We start from the raw sequence: 15,152 nt of genomic DNA on the forward strand, positions 1-15,152 counted from the left end.
AAAATTTATTTATTCATTCATTTATTTTTTGCTGCGTTGGGTCTTTGTTGCTGTGCGCGGGCTTTCTCTAGTTGCAGCGAGCGGGGGCTACTCTTCGTTGCGGTGCGTGGGCTTCTCATGGCGGTGGCTTCTCTTGTTGTGGAGCACGGGATGTAGGCTCACGGGCTTCAGTAGCTGTGGCTCACGGGCTTCAGTAGTTGTGGCTCACGGGCTTTAAAGCACAGGCTCAGTAGCTGTGGCACATGGGCTTAGTTGCTCTGTGGCATGTGGGATCTTCCCGGACCAGGGCTCGAATCTGCCTTGGCCGGCAGATTCTTAACCACTGCGCTGCCAGGGAAGTCCCAGCTTGTGATCTTTAAACATGACTACCATTGTGGTTCCACCCTCAGCCCTGGGAACCACTCAAAGCACACATTCACCATCCTTGTGTAACCGGTCCTGCAGGACACCCCAGATGAGCCCTGACAAAGAGCACCTGGCTTCATAATGTAAGCTCGCACTCTGAAATTCTAATTTACACAAAGAAAATTCTTTTCTTTGACCACAGTTCCCAAAGGCACCAGGGAAACCAGGGGCAAGCTGTGATGAAGCAATGAACGAAGGGCTAAAAAATGTTCCCAAGCTCTCCCGTTAGGTACTTGCATCTCCAAGAAACCATTCCCTAATCTGAGAAATCAGTTGCAAAATAGAACAAGGAAACTAGAACATCTGAGGGCACTCCTTTGAGGGCTTATATTTTGATACTCTTCCAGCTCTTCTGCCTCCTGCCCCACCCTCCTTTCTGGTGGCGCTGAGAGTATAAAATGGGGCTGGGTTCTGCCTGTGCATCACATAAAGGCCAACATGAAGACAGGCACCATCTTTGTTCTGGTGGCTTTCATCGTCGGGGGGCTGGAGGTGGCCTGTGTTCCGAGACCTCCTTTCAACCATGAGGCTGCTGAGAGGATCCTCCCTGAGAACAGAGAAGGTACAGAGCCCAGTGTTAGACCTGGGGATGGTTTGGCACGGAAGCTGCCATGTCCCCACTGCAGAGTGGAGATTCGGCATTGATCAGATGCATTTCCTTTGATCTAAATGAGCGATCACCCTGCGTTTCCCATTCCCCTTATCAGATTGGGTTGGATCTGATATGTATCTCTAAAAGAGATACCTGCAGTTTATCTTACCATTTTGGTTGTTATTTTATTTACTGTTGTAGATATCTTTGTTAGATACATAGTCTTTTGTTATATAATCTATTTTATTTGTGTAATCTCTCTCTCCTTTCCCCTCTCTCTTACTATATGTTTTGCATTTAGAAAGGGTTTCGGTTTTTGTTCTATTAGTTACCTTAAACTAAGACCTTTGAGTACCACCCTTGGTCCCCCTTTTTTTATTATTATCTATAGGTTTCCTACTATGAGTAATAGTCATAATGAAATTAGCTAATTTCCTTCTTTCCTTCCTCCCCACTCCCCCACCCCCAGCAGCTGATTTTAAGCAATATCCTTTCATTCCCACTTAATCATATTAAGGTACTTATCAAGCTTACTCTGCTTTTCCTATGTTCTTTCCTTCCCCCTCCCCGATTTTTAATAGGTATATTGTCAAAACATATAGCTATTTCATAGACTTTATCCATAGACCATTATTAAGGCTTAATTCTACTGTAAGTATATATCTAATGGCCTTACTAGTCCCCGTTTTGATGTCTCTCCAGTACTTTGGTTGGCTGATGATCAACCTCTAGTACATTCCTCAGGAAGTTCCCATGGGAACAATGTCCCCAGTCTTCTCCATCAGTCACCTCATTGCTTCCTGCAGATTTCTGCACAGATGCAGATACCTCACTGGTGTGGTAGATGACAGTGGTATGTCTCCTTCCATCCACTCATATTTTGGAGTTTGAGGGGATACCTTGTTCCGCAGTTTTGTTGTCTATGTGTTTTGAATTTTGCTATTTTGATTGCTCTGTGTCTTTTTAAGGGGAAATTATAGAAGATTCAAAAATTATGCCAACCTACACAATTAAAACCACCTTCCCAAAATCTGACATTATTTTTTTGTAACAACTTCTAACTTTCTCCTTTGTGAAGTGTCTGTTCAATCCTTTTGCCCATTTTTCTATTAGGTTATCAATTGTTACTATTGATTTGTAAGGGATTCGGGATACAAGTTGTTTGTCGTATATATGTATTATAAACATTTTCTCCCAATGTAGCTTTTCTTTTCACTCTCTTAATGGTGTCATTCAATGAAGAAAAGTTCCTAATTTTAATGAGGTTCCATCTACCTATCTAGTTTAATGGTCAGTAATATTTCTGTAATGTTTAAGAAATATTTGCCTATCCCGAGATCATGAAGCTATCTATTATAGTATCTTCTAGAAGCTTTATTGCTTTACCTTTCACTTCGGTCTATAACCCATTTGGAACAGAGTTTGTAGTGTGGTGTGAGGTAGGGGGCAAGTTCCTTTTTTTCATATGGACAGTCCAGTTAATCCAACCACCCTGAAGTCCTGTAACTTTGTTTAAAATTGTCTTGATTCTTATCCTGATTATTGTTGGTTTGGGAAACTTACGTATAAACCTTTAGAATCAGCTTATCCATTTTTGTGAAAAATCCTTCTACGATTTCTACTGGGATTGTATGAAATTTCAGTTTGGGGGGAAACTGAGATCTTTATAACACTGAATCTTTTCATCCATGAACATGGTGTCTCTCTCCATTTATAAGACAGTTAAATTTTTTTCTTAGTAATATAGTGTAGTTTTCTGCACATAATTGGTTAGATTTATTTCTAGGGAGCTGATGGTTTTTGAAAGATATTGTAAAGGCATTGAAAGTATTTATTTTCTAATCGTAAGACTTCAAAGCTTTTAACTGTGTCTTTCCTCTTGCCAGAAATGTGTCTGTATGAATGTTTAGAAGACAGGGACTGTGGAAGAGGAAGAGAATGCATGGAGCGTGGCTGTTCGCGCATCTGCTACCCACAGGATCAAAAAGGTGAGTCCTGACTTTCTCCACCCCAGCCTATCCTGGGAGAATTAGGAGCTTGGTGTTATCTGAACTTGCACAATTGTGTGATCACCCAGAGAAACACACCCGAATGCCTGAGATGTCCCTCTGTTCTTGCCCTTTGAGGGAAAGGTTGGTCTCAGAACCTTTATCCCAACATTTTCAAGTATGCGAATCCTAAAAAATAAAAAAAAATCTCATTTAATTTTTCACAAGGAATATGTATTTATTACAGAAAAGTCAGGAACTACGGAACAAATTGATGGCAAGATGTGCCTGTAACCTTATTCCCAGGAGATAAACATAGTTGCGTGTATGTTCATATCCTTCCACAAATATACTCAGGGGATATGGCGCCAACTAATCATGGCCTCACCCTCCGCAAACGTTTTTAAACTTTCCTTTTTTCTTTTTACTCTCAATAATATGTAGTGAATAGCTTGCTACGAGCATGGACATATTTCTACAACTCTATTTCTTTCAAAGACATCAAAGCATTTTTACTGTGAATGTACCACATTTTGTTTACTACTTCTTGACCAATGGGCTTTCAAACTTCTCTAATATTTTACTATCAAAGGGTTCCCTTGGAACTAAATGGTTCCGTTTATAACTTGATTATTTCCTTAGGAAACATTGCTAGAAATGATATTGCTGACTCAAAGGGCATGCGTGTTTTTTTAACTCCAAAGATACTTGGTCAATTTGCTTTTTTTTTTTTTTTTTTGAAGGGAGAATTTTTTTTTTTTTTATAGCTACTTTATTTATTTATTTCTTTATTTTTGGCTGTGTTGGGTCTTCGGTTCGTGTGAGGGCTTTCTCTAGTTACGGCAAGTGGGGGCCACTCTTCATCGCGGTGCAGGGACCGCTCTTCATCGCGGTGCGCGGGCCTCTCACTATCGCGGCCCCTCCCGTTGCGGGGCACAGGCTCCAGACGCGCAGGCTCAGTAGTTGTGGCTCACGGGCCCAGCTGCTCCGTGGCATGTGGGATCTTCCCAGACCAGGGCTCGAACCCGTGTCCCCTGCATTAGCAGGCAGATTCTCAACCACTGCGCCACCAGGGAAGCCCGGTCAATTTGCTTTTGTGAGGATGTATGTTTATGTCAAAAAGTTTCATAAACTTCAAAATGCTGGATATATTTTAATTCTAAATTACATGCAATTTAAAAACAACTTCAAAGATGTTTATGAAATACTGTTTTTAGGGAATGTTTCAACGGTCCTTTGCCATGCGTTGGCATCCCACATGATGGGAAAAGAGTGAAAAACACATATTTGGCAACCTCTCTGTGCCAGATCTTTTTCAAAATACATTATTTTGTTTAATCTTGAGAACTTGAGGTATGAAAGATGTAGGTATTCATCTCACGTCCATTTTACAGATGAGGAAACTAAAGAATGAACCAAATATACTTTTTTCTTTTTCTCACCTTACCGTGATTCCTGTCCACCCTCTTCCTTTTTTTTTTCTATTTTTATTTTTATTTTTAATTTTTATTTTTTAACATCTTTATTGGAGTATGATTGCTTTATAATGGTGTGTTAGTTTCTGCTGTATAACAAAGTGAATCAGCTATATACATACATATATCCCTATATCTCCTCCTTCTTGCGTCTCCCTCCCACCCTCCCTATCCCACTCCTCTAGGAGGTCACAAAGCACCGAGCTGATCTCCCTGTGCTATGCGGCTGTTTCCCACTAGCTATCTATTTTACATTTGGTAGTGTATATATGTCCATGCCACTCTCTCACTTTGTCCCAGCTTACCCTTCCCCCTCTCCGTGTCCTCAAGTCCATTCTCTATGTCTGCGTCTTTATTCCTGTCCTGCCCCTACGTTCTTCAGAACCTTTTTTTTTTTTTTTAGATTCCATATATATGTGTTAGCATAAGGTATTTGTTTTTCTCTTTCTGACTTACTTCACTCTGTATGACAGACTCTAGGTCCATACAGCTCACTACAAATAACTTAATTTCATTTCTTTTTATGGCTGAGTAATATTCCATTGTATATATGTGCCACATCTTCTTTATCCATTCGTCTGTCGATGGGCACTTAGGTTGCTTCCATGTCCTGGCTATTGTAAATAGTGCTGCAATGAACATTGTGGTGCATGATTCTTTCTGAATTATGGTTTTCTCAGGGTATGTACCCAGTAGTGGGATTGCTGGGTCATACGGTAGTTCTATTTTTAGCTTTTTAAGGAACCTCCATACTGTTCTCCATAGTGGCTGTATCAATTTACATTCCCACCAACAGTGCAAGAGGGTTCCCTTTTCTCCACACCCTCTCCAGCATTTATTGTTTGCAGATTTTTTGATGATGTCCATTCTGACCGGTGTGAGATGATATCTCATTGTAGTTTTGATTTGCATTTCTCTAATGATTAATGATGTTGAGCATTCTTTCATGTGTTTGTTGGCAATCTGTATGTCTTCTTTGGAGAAAGGTCTATTTAGGTCTTCTGCCCATTTTTGGATTGGGTTGTTTGTTTTTTTGATATTGAGCTGCATGAGCTGCTTGTAAATTTTGGAGATTAATCCTTTGTCAGTTGCTTCATTTGCAAATATTTTCTCCCATTCTGAGGGTTGTCTTTTGGTCTTGTTTATGGTTTCCTTTGCTGTGCAAAAGCTTTTAAGTTTCATTAGGTCCCATTTGTTTATGTTTGTTTTTATTTCCATTTCTCTAGGAGGTGGATCAAAAAGGATCTTGCTGTGATTTATGTCATAGAGTGTTCTGCCTATGTATTCCTCTAAGAGTTTGATAGTGTCTGGCCTTACATTTAGGTCTTTAATCCATTTTGAGTTTATTTTTGTGTATGGTGTTAGGAAGTGTTCTAATTTCATACTTTTACATGTAGCTGTCCAGTTTTCCCAGCACCACTTATTGAAGAGGCTGTCTTTTCTTCACTGTATATTCTTGCCTCCTTTATCAAAGATAAGGTGACCATATGTGCTTGGGTTTATCTCTGGGCTTTCTATCCTGTTCCATTGATCTATATTTCTGTTTTTGTGCCAGTACCATACTGTCTTGATTACTGTGGCTTTGTAATATAGTCTGAAGTCCGGGAGCCTGATTCCTCCAGCTCCATTTTTCTTTCTCAAGATAGCTTTGGCTATTCGGGGTCTTTTGTGTTTCCATACAAATTGTGAAATTTTTTGTTCTAGTTCTGTGAAAAATGCCAGTGGTAATTTGATAGGGATTGCATTGAATCTGTAGATTGCTTTGGGTAGTAGAGTCATTTTCACAATGTTGATTCTTCCAATCCAAGAACATGGTATATCTCTCCATCTGACCCTGACTTCAGACTATACTGACTATATAGCTGATTCCTCCAGCTCCGTTTTTTTCCCTCAAGACTGCTTTGGCTATTCGGGGTCTTTTGTGTCTCCATACAAATTTTAAGATGATTTGTTCTAGCTCCGTAAAAAATGCCCTTGGTAATTTGATAGGGATTGCATTGAATCTGTAGATTGCTTTGGGTAGTATAGTCATTTTCACAATGTTGATTCTTCCAATCCAAGAACATGGTATATCTCTCCATCTGTTGGTATCATCTTTAATTTCTTTCATCAGTGTCTTATAGTTTTCTGCATACAGGTCTTTTGTCTCCCTAGGTAGGTTTATTCCTAGGTATTTTATTCTTTTTGTTGCAATGGTAAATGGGAGTGTTTCCTTAATTTCTCTTTCAGATTTTTCATCATTAGTATATAGGAATGCAAGAGATTTCTGTGCATTAATTTTGTATCCTGCAACTTTACCATATTCATTAATTAGCTCTAGCAGTTTTCTGGTGGCAGTTTTAGGATTCTCTATGTATAGTATCATGTCATCTGCAAACAGTGACAGTTTTACTTCTTCTTTTCCAATTTGTATTCCTTTTATTTCTTTTTCTTCTCTGATTGCCATGGCTAGGACTTCCAGAACTATGTTGAATAATAGTGGTGAGAGTGGACATCCTTGTCTCGTTCCTGATCTTAGAGGAAATGCTTTCAGTTTTTCACCATTGAGAATGATGTTTGCTGTGGGTTTGTCATATATGGCCTTTATTATGTTGAGGTAGGTTCCCTCTATGCCCACTTTCTGGAGAGTTTTTATCATAAATGGGTGTTGAATTTTGTCAAAAGCTTTTTCTGCATCTATTGAGATGATCATATGGTTTTTATTCTTCAATTTGTTAATATGGTGTATCACATTGATTGATTTGCATATATTGAAGAATCCTTGCATCCCTGGGATAAATCCCACTTGATCGTGGTGTATGATCCTTTTAATGTGTTGTTGGATTCTGTTTGCTAGTATTTTGTTGAGGATTTTTGCATCTATATTCATCAGTGATATTGGTCTGTAATTTTCTTTTTTTGTAGTGTCTTTGTCTGGTTTTGGTATCAGGGTGATGGTGGCCTCATAGAATGAGTTTAGGAGTGTTCCTTCCTCCACAATTTTTTGGAAGAGTTTGAGAAGGATAGGTGTTAGCTCTTCTCTAAATGTTGGATAGAATTCCCCTGTGAAGCCATCTGGTCCTGGACTTTTGTTTGTTGGAAGATTTTTAATCACAGTTTCAATTTCATTACTTGTGATTGGTCTGTTCATATTTTCTGTTTCTTCCTGGTTCAGTCTTGGAAGGTTATACCTTTCTAAGAATTTGTCCATTTCTTCCAGGTTGTCCATTTTATTGGCATAAAGTTGCTTGTAGTAGTCTCTTAGGATGCTTTGTATTTCTGCAGAGTCTGTTGTAACTTCTCCTTTTTCATTTCTGATTTTATTGATTTGAGTCCTCTCCCTCTTTTTCTTGATGAGTCTGGCTAATGGCTTATCAATTTTGTTTATCTTCTCAAAGAACCAACTTTTAGTTTTATTGATCTTTGCTATTGTTTTCTTTGTTTCTATTTCATTTATTTCTGCTCTGATCTTTATGATTTGTTTCCTTCTGCTAACTTTGGGTTTTGCTTGTTCTTCTTTCTCTAGTTTCTTTAGGTGTAAGGTTAGATTGTTTACTTGAGATTTTTCTTTTTTCTTTAGGTAGGCTTGTATAGCTATAAACTTCCCTCTTAGAACTGCTTTTGCTGCATCCCGTAGGTTTTGGGTCATCGTGTTTTCATTGTCATTTGTCTCTGGGTATTTTTTGATTTCCTCTTTGATTTCTTCAGTGATCTCTTGGTTATTTAGTAACGTATTGTTTAGCCTCCATGTGTTTATCTTTTTTATGTTTTTTCCCCTGTAATTCATTTCTAATCTCATAGCGTTGTGGTCAGAAAAGATGCTTGATATGATTTCAATTTTCTTAAATTTACTGAGGCTTGATTTGTGACCCAAGATGTGATCTATCCTGGAGAATGTTCCGTGCGCACTTGAGATGAACGTGTAATCTGCTGTTTTTGGATGGGATGTCCTATAAATATCAATTAAATCTATCTGGTCTATTGTGTCATTTAAAGCTTCTGTTTCCTTATTTATTTTCATTTTGGATGATCTGTCCATTGGTGTAAGTGAGGTGTTAAAGTCCCCCACTATTATTGTGTTCCTGTCTATTTCCTCTTTTATAGCTGTTAGCAGTTGCCTTATGTATTGAGGTGCTCCTACGTTGGGTGCATATATATTTATAATTGTTATATCTTCTTCTTGGATTGATCCCTTCATCATTATGTAGTGTCCTTCCTTGTCTCTTGTAACATTCTTTATTTTAAAGTCTATTTTATCTGATATGAGTATAGCTACTCCAGCTTTCTTTTGATTTCCATTTGCATGGAATATCTTTTTCCATCCCCTCACTTTCACTCTGTATGTGTCCCTAGGTCTAAAGTGGGTGTCTTGTAGACAGCATATATATGGGTCTTGTTTTTGTATCCATTCAGCAAGCCTGTGTCTTTTGGTTGGAGCATTTTATCCATTCACGTTTAAGGTAATTATCGATATGTATGTTCCTATGACCATTTTCTCAATTGTTTTGGGTTTGTTTTTGTAGGTCCTTTTCTTCTCTTGTGTTTCCCACTTAGAGAAGTTCCTTTAGCATTTGTTGTAGAGCTGGTTTGGTGGTGCTGAATTCTCTTAGCTTTTGCTTGTCTGTAAAGCTTTTGATTTCTCCATCGAATCTAAATGAGATCCTTGCCGGGTAGAGTAATCTTGGTTGTAGGTTCTTCCCTTTCATCACTTTAAGTATATCATGCCACTCCCTTCTGGCTTGTAGAGTTTCTGCTGAGAAATCAGCTGTTAACCTTATGGGAGTTCCCTTGTATGTTATTTGTCGTTTTTCCCTTGCTGCTTTCAATAATTTTTCTTTGTCTTTAATTTTTGCCACTTTGATTACTATGTGTCTTGGCGTGTTTCTCCTTGGGTTTATCCTGTATGGGACTCTCTGCGCTTCCTGGACTTGGGTGGCTATTTCCTTCCCATGTTAGGGAAGTTTTCAACTATAATCTCTTCAAATATTTTCTCTGGTCCTTTCTCTCTCTCTTCTCCTTCTGGGACCCCTATAATGTGAATGTTGTTGCGTTTAATGTTGTCCCAGAGGTCTCTTAGGCTGTCTTCATTTCTTTTCATTCTTTTTTCTTTAGTCTGTTCCGCAGCAGTGAATTCCACCATTCTGTCTTCCAGGTCACTTATCCGTTCTTCTGCCTCAGTTATTCTGCTATTGATTCCTTCTAGTGTAGTTTTCATTTCAGTTATTGTATTGGTCATCTCTGTTTGTTTGTTCTTTAATTCTTCTAGGTCTCTGTTAATCATTTCTTGCATCTTCTCAATCTTTGCCTCCATTCTTATTCCGAGGTCCTGGATCATCTTCACTATCATTATTCTGAATTCTTTTTCTGGAAGGTTGCCTATCTCCACTTCATTTCGTTGTTTTTCTGGGGTTTTTTCTTGTTCCTTCGTCTGGTATATAGCCCTCTGCCTTTTCATCTTATCTGTCTTTCTGTAACTGTGGTTTTTGGTCCACAGGCTGCAGGATTGTAGTTTTTCTTGCTTCTGCTGTCTGCCCTCTGGTGGTTGAGGCTATCTAAGAAGCTTGATGGGAGGCTCTGGTGGTGGGTAGAGCTGACTGTTGCTGTGGCGGTCAGAGCTCCGTAAAACTTTAATCCACTTGACTGTTGATGGGTGGGGCTGGTTTCCCTCCCTGTTGATTGTTTTGCCTGAGGCAACCCAACACTGGAGCCTACCTGGGCTCTTTGGTGGGGTTAATGGCAGACTCTGGGAGGGCTCACGCCAAGGAGAACTTCCCAGAACCTCTGCTGCCAGTGTCCTTGTCCCCACGGTGAAACAGAGCCACCCCCTGCCTCTGCAGGAGACCCCCCAACACCAGCAGGTAGGTCTGGTTCAGTCTCCCCCAGGGTCACTGCTCCTTCCCCTGGGTCCCGATGCGCACACTACTTTGTGTGTGCCCTCCAAGAGTGGGGTCTCTGTTTCCCCCAGTCCTGTCGAAGTCCTGCAATCAATTCCCACTAGGCTTCAAAGTCTGATTCTCTAGGAATTCCTCCTCCCGTTGCCAGACCCCCAGGTTGGGAAGCCTGACGTGGGGCTCAGAACCTTCACTCCAGTGGGTGGACTTCTGTGGTATAAGTGTTCGCCAGTCTGTGAGTCACCCACCCAGCAATTATGGGATTTGATTTTACTCTGATTGCGCCCCTCCTACCGTCTCACTGTGGCTTCTCCTCTGTCCTTGGACGTGGGGTATCCTCCTTGGTGAAGTCCAGTGTCTTCCTGTCAATGATTGTCCAGCAGCCAGTTGTGATTCTGGTGCTCTCACAAGAGGGAGTGAGAGCACGTCCTTCTACTCCGCCATCTTGGTTAATCCTCTCCCCATAAATACTGTTTTGTCACTTAAGTTTTGTTGGGAGCAGCTTTCACTGTCAACACAATACATTTCATTTTACTTTATTTCACATATTTAATTATTACATTTAATACATTTAATTAATTAATTAATTTAATTTACTGTATCCCACCATATAGAATATACTACATCACCTCAGTAAATCACCTTCTAGTGGACATTTCAGGTGGGATTTTGTTTTGTTATTTTGTTTATTGTTGCTATTCTAAGCAATACCTCAATGCTGGTTCTTCTCACTAGATTTTATGTACCTCCTTATTATGCCTGGATGAAGAAACTGAGGTTTCTTGGGTTTAAGTGACTTTGAATTGCTTGTGGTTATAAAACCAGTGAGTGGCTAAGTCAGGATTGATGCTGGCTCGGTGCTTGGCAGAGTGGGAGGTGCAGGGCAGGGCTCCAGAGCCTTCAAATCCCACCTCTGCAGCTCACCAAAGTGGGGTTTAGGGCAAGTTACTTTACCTCGAGTTCCTCTGCTGCAACATGGGTCAACACCTATCGCAGAGTGTATGGTGAGGACTGAATGCGCTAATGTAGATCATGTATTTGGCCCTGACCCTAGCACATAATTTAAAAAAAAAATTAATGGTAGGGAAAAGAACGGAGTAACAGGAAATACTGTTAAGTAGGAGGCAACACTGCATGGGATTAGGACTTTATTTCAAAACGTTGCTCTGGGGACACTGGGGAAATGTATGTAATATTTTTAACCCCCAGTTTCCTCATCAAGGAAACCCAGAAAATGGTATCTCCGTTACTACATTGTGTGAGGATTAAATGAAATATATGAATGTATATAGTACTGTCAGCCTTTTAAAAGAAAAAGGTAAGCAATTCAGCCAGCAAAATTGAGTTTATTCAAGAATAGCAGAGGAGTTGCAATTGGAGACGAGCAAAATGTGGCAAACCACGGGCAAATCTGGAGAACAAAGGAGAGCGTGCTTTTACAAAGGACAGGAGGAAGTTGGGAGGGGTTGTTTCGTACAGAAGTTCATTGGAGGAAAGTGAGAGTCTGAAGTGGTGGTAGCTTCTCATTGGCTGTAGGCGAGGGCGGCTCCCGGTTGGCCGGCAACAGGAGATCTTCCTCTTTCCTGCTGGAGGGCGCAAGCTGCCATGAGTGGTACCTGCGTGAGAGCCCTTCCTTCGTGGTTTCCTCGCTCCGATTTTGAGTTAGGTTTCCTTAACACGTTTTTCACAGTATAAACATCTGGAGAAGCAGATGTGCTCAGAAAACCAGTGACTCACTGCATGGGGCCGCCCTGTGGCAGAACTCATGGGAGCTGGGACAAGCAAAAAGAATCTTAGCATCCACTCCTCCTCTGCCCTCATTTCCTCCTAAACCTGGCTAATTTAAGTCAGGTCACCCAGAAGAAAAAAATGAAATAAAAATCGGAAAAGAACAGATGAGACTCTTAGCTTGGGCACATAGTTTGTTGGATATGATCAGCCTCTATTCTCCAATTATTTGTGTAAGAAACTCCACATTTCAAATGAGGAATCTATCCTGGAGAAGAAATAGATGCTACAGGAAGCTGGTGTTTGTGCACTGGCTCAGCTGGCAGAGTTGTTGCAGAGATTATTTGTTCTTTTCTTCCTTTAAAGTCAAAGCTCTGGAAATCTTACGGGAGATGAACTCATTCACGGAACAGTCCCACCAGACCAGAGAATAAGTGCATGCAGGGGTTATACCATCCTCAAGACAGGAACCAGGAGCTGGAAACCTGGGACCTGAACTCTCCTCCCATCAGGTCTGGGGACCTCTGACCAGAGCCCCAACCCAAGGTCTCCCAGCCAGACTCACTGGGGGCGAGCTGGTGCCCACATTAGCTTGGTTTCCCAAAGCCACAGGGATGTCAGTCTCACTGTTGATCAATGGTGTCAGTTTCCCTGCAGGCTGCTGGGATTTGACACTTCCTTCTCTTGCTCTCTGCTTCAGGGGCACACAGCAGGGTGGCCCCACTCCCCGTCCCCTAAAAAGGCTTTGGTTGCACATTCTCTTTAATTTGGCTCACTCTTTCAGGGCACCCTACCACCCACCCACCCCCCCACCCCCCAATCTTCCTAGCAACGTTTCTGCTCAATTCTCTGCACAGCTGGATAAGAAGAAAATTTGAGAGGTCCCTTAACAAGTTACACCCCCAACTTTTCCCCAAATTTGCCCTCAAGCAGTGCCCCAGACCAAACCTTTGCTCCCTCAGGCTGAATTTTTTCCTGCCCAATATGGTTTCTTTATATGTAAGTTGGTGATAATTAAGGTCTTGATACTGATATGTGACTCTAAAAGCACAAGTAGCAAAATCAGTCAAGTCACTTAAAGAGAAGACATTCCTTTGAACCAAAAGGCCACTGGTTATGATGAGCACCTTGCAAGTACACCCTCAGCTTCACTGCCAAGGAAAGGACCAGGCTGTGCTTCTGCTGTGGTCAGGATGACAGAGGGACCTCATCCTGGATCTGGTGACTTTAATGGTTTCTTCACGTCACTCGGTTTCACAGCTTCAGTGACACAAGGTGGCTTTTGCTCATTTTAATGGCTGAGTAATATTCCATTGTATATATGTGCCACATCTTCTTTATCCATTCCTCTGTTGATGGACGTTTAGGTTGCTTCCATGTCTTGGCTATTATAAACAGTGCTGCAGTGAACATTGGGGAACATGTATCATTTCGGACCATGTTTTTCTCCCGATATATGCCCAGGAGTGGGATTGCAGGATCATATGGTAGCTCTATTTTTAGTTTTTTGAGGAACCTCCACAATGTTCTCCACAGCAGCTGTACCAATTTACATTTCCACCAACTCACTGAGCCTTTTCTGATGTTAGGAACCTGTGTGGATCACTGCCAAGGAAACTCGGACTGTGGGGCTGGAGAACAATGTATCAAGAAGGGATGTAATCGAGTCTGCTCTTCAGTCCAGGACAAAGATAAAAGCACACAGCCCTGCCCAGGTCCCCAAACCCCGCACAACACAGAGAGACTGTGTGCTTAGCTCTACCCAGACTTCCCTTCCGTAGATGGTTAATTTCCAGGGTCTCTGCTTTCAGGCTTGTCCTTCCAGAGGGAAAAGCATATCACAGACCTGTGTGTCCTGACTTTTTGAGCACAGAAACTTCTTTTATTTTGTTATACAACTAATAATGTTCATTATAAAAAAACCTCAGAAATACTACTAATTAAAAAGATAAATTATCCACGATCCCATTACCCAGATAACCACGTTAACCTTTAAAATAAAAGCTTCCATGTTTCATACACACACAGATACATTTTTCCAGATTTAACAAGGAATAAATGTTTATTTTGTGGTTATTGCATGTCTGGAACTGTGCTGAGTGCTGGGAGATAGTTAAGGAGAAGTCTTTGTCCTTAAAGATCTCATAGTAACAGAGATATAAACAAACAAACAAAAATCCAGGATATATGATTTTTACAAATATGGTGTTGTAGCCCATCCCTAATCAATAAACACAATTCTATCACACATTTTAAAAAGCTTCATTGTTTTCCAGTATGTGGATATGCCTTCTTTCCATGCCTTCTTCTACTATTATAGAATTAGATAATCTATCATTTTGAGTTACTTTTTAATAACAAGGACAAGATAAATGTCCTTGAGCTAAATCATATTTCTTAGGATAAATTCCTAAAAGTAGAATGGCCAAATTACATTTGAAAGCTTTTGATATAGATTGCTATATTGCCTCATGAAGACACCTTTCAACACCCAAAAAGCTACAGCCTCACTCCACGTATTTGTAATTTAACAGACAAACATCTACTCGCATTGTGTATGTATATATGTGTGTTATTGATGTGTTTGTACTTATATTTGTAAAAGCAAAGGGAAGATTCCAGAAGGAGCTACAGGAAATAGTAGATATCTCCTGGGAAATGGACTGGTTGGGTTGAGGGAAAGAGAAACTTCCTTTTTACTTAATATAGTTGAGTATTTTTTGTTTTAAAAATAAAAACGTACTACTTTTATGATAGTGCAAAATAGGTAGATAGCTTGTCTCTATTTTTTGAATTGGATAAAAGTTTAAACAAACAAACCTTCTCACAGCCCTCCCCTGTTATCCTGTCAGGCTTAACAGTTTTCGGCTGAATTTTTTCTACCCGTAGATATCTGTGTGGAGGAATGCCAAGGACCCTGGGACTGCACTCTAGGGAGTTGGTGTGTCAACACTGGATGTGGCCATATCTGTGTACCCTTCAGAAACCTAGGTAAGCACTGCAAGCCCAGCCGTCCACGTCCCTGACTAACTGAATGCTTAGCCCTGCCAGGATAATGGCTCTCAGGCCAGCTGCACAGAGAGAGAGGAGGCGG

The 15,152-nt window shown here is 40.7% G+C and overlaps 1 protein-coding gene across 1 annotated transcript in view; it reads left to right on the forward strand.

Annotated features, from left to right (window-relative positions):
• LOC103002163 (WAP four-disulfide core domain protein 3-like) overlaps window positions 1-15,152 on the forward strand; it is a 49,153-nt gene that overhangs the window by 31,434 nt on the left and 2,567 nt on the right. The window contains exons 3-4 of the mRNA XM_007190209.2: window positions 2,884-2,985; window positions 14,948-15,049. Coding sequence (XP_007190271.2) covers window positions 2,884-2,985; window positions 14,948-15,049 — 204 coding nt within the window. The remainder of the gene's footprint in view (window positions 1-2,883; window positions 2,986-14,947; window positions 15,050-15,152) is intronic.

This window comes from Balaenoptera acutorostrata, chromosome 20, assembly GCF_949987535.1.
Source record: "Balaenoptera acutorostrata chromosome 20, mBalAcu1.1, whole genome shotgun sequence".
In the NCBI taxonomy this organism is placed as follows: domain Eukaryota; kingdom Metazoa; phylum Chordata; class Mammalia; order Artiodactyla; family Balaenopteridae; genus Balaenoptera; species Balaenoptera acutorostrata.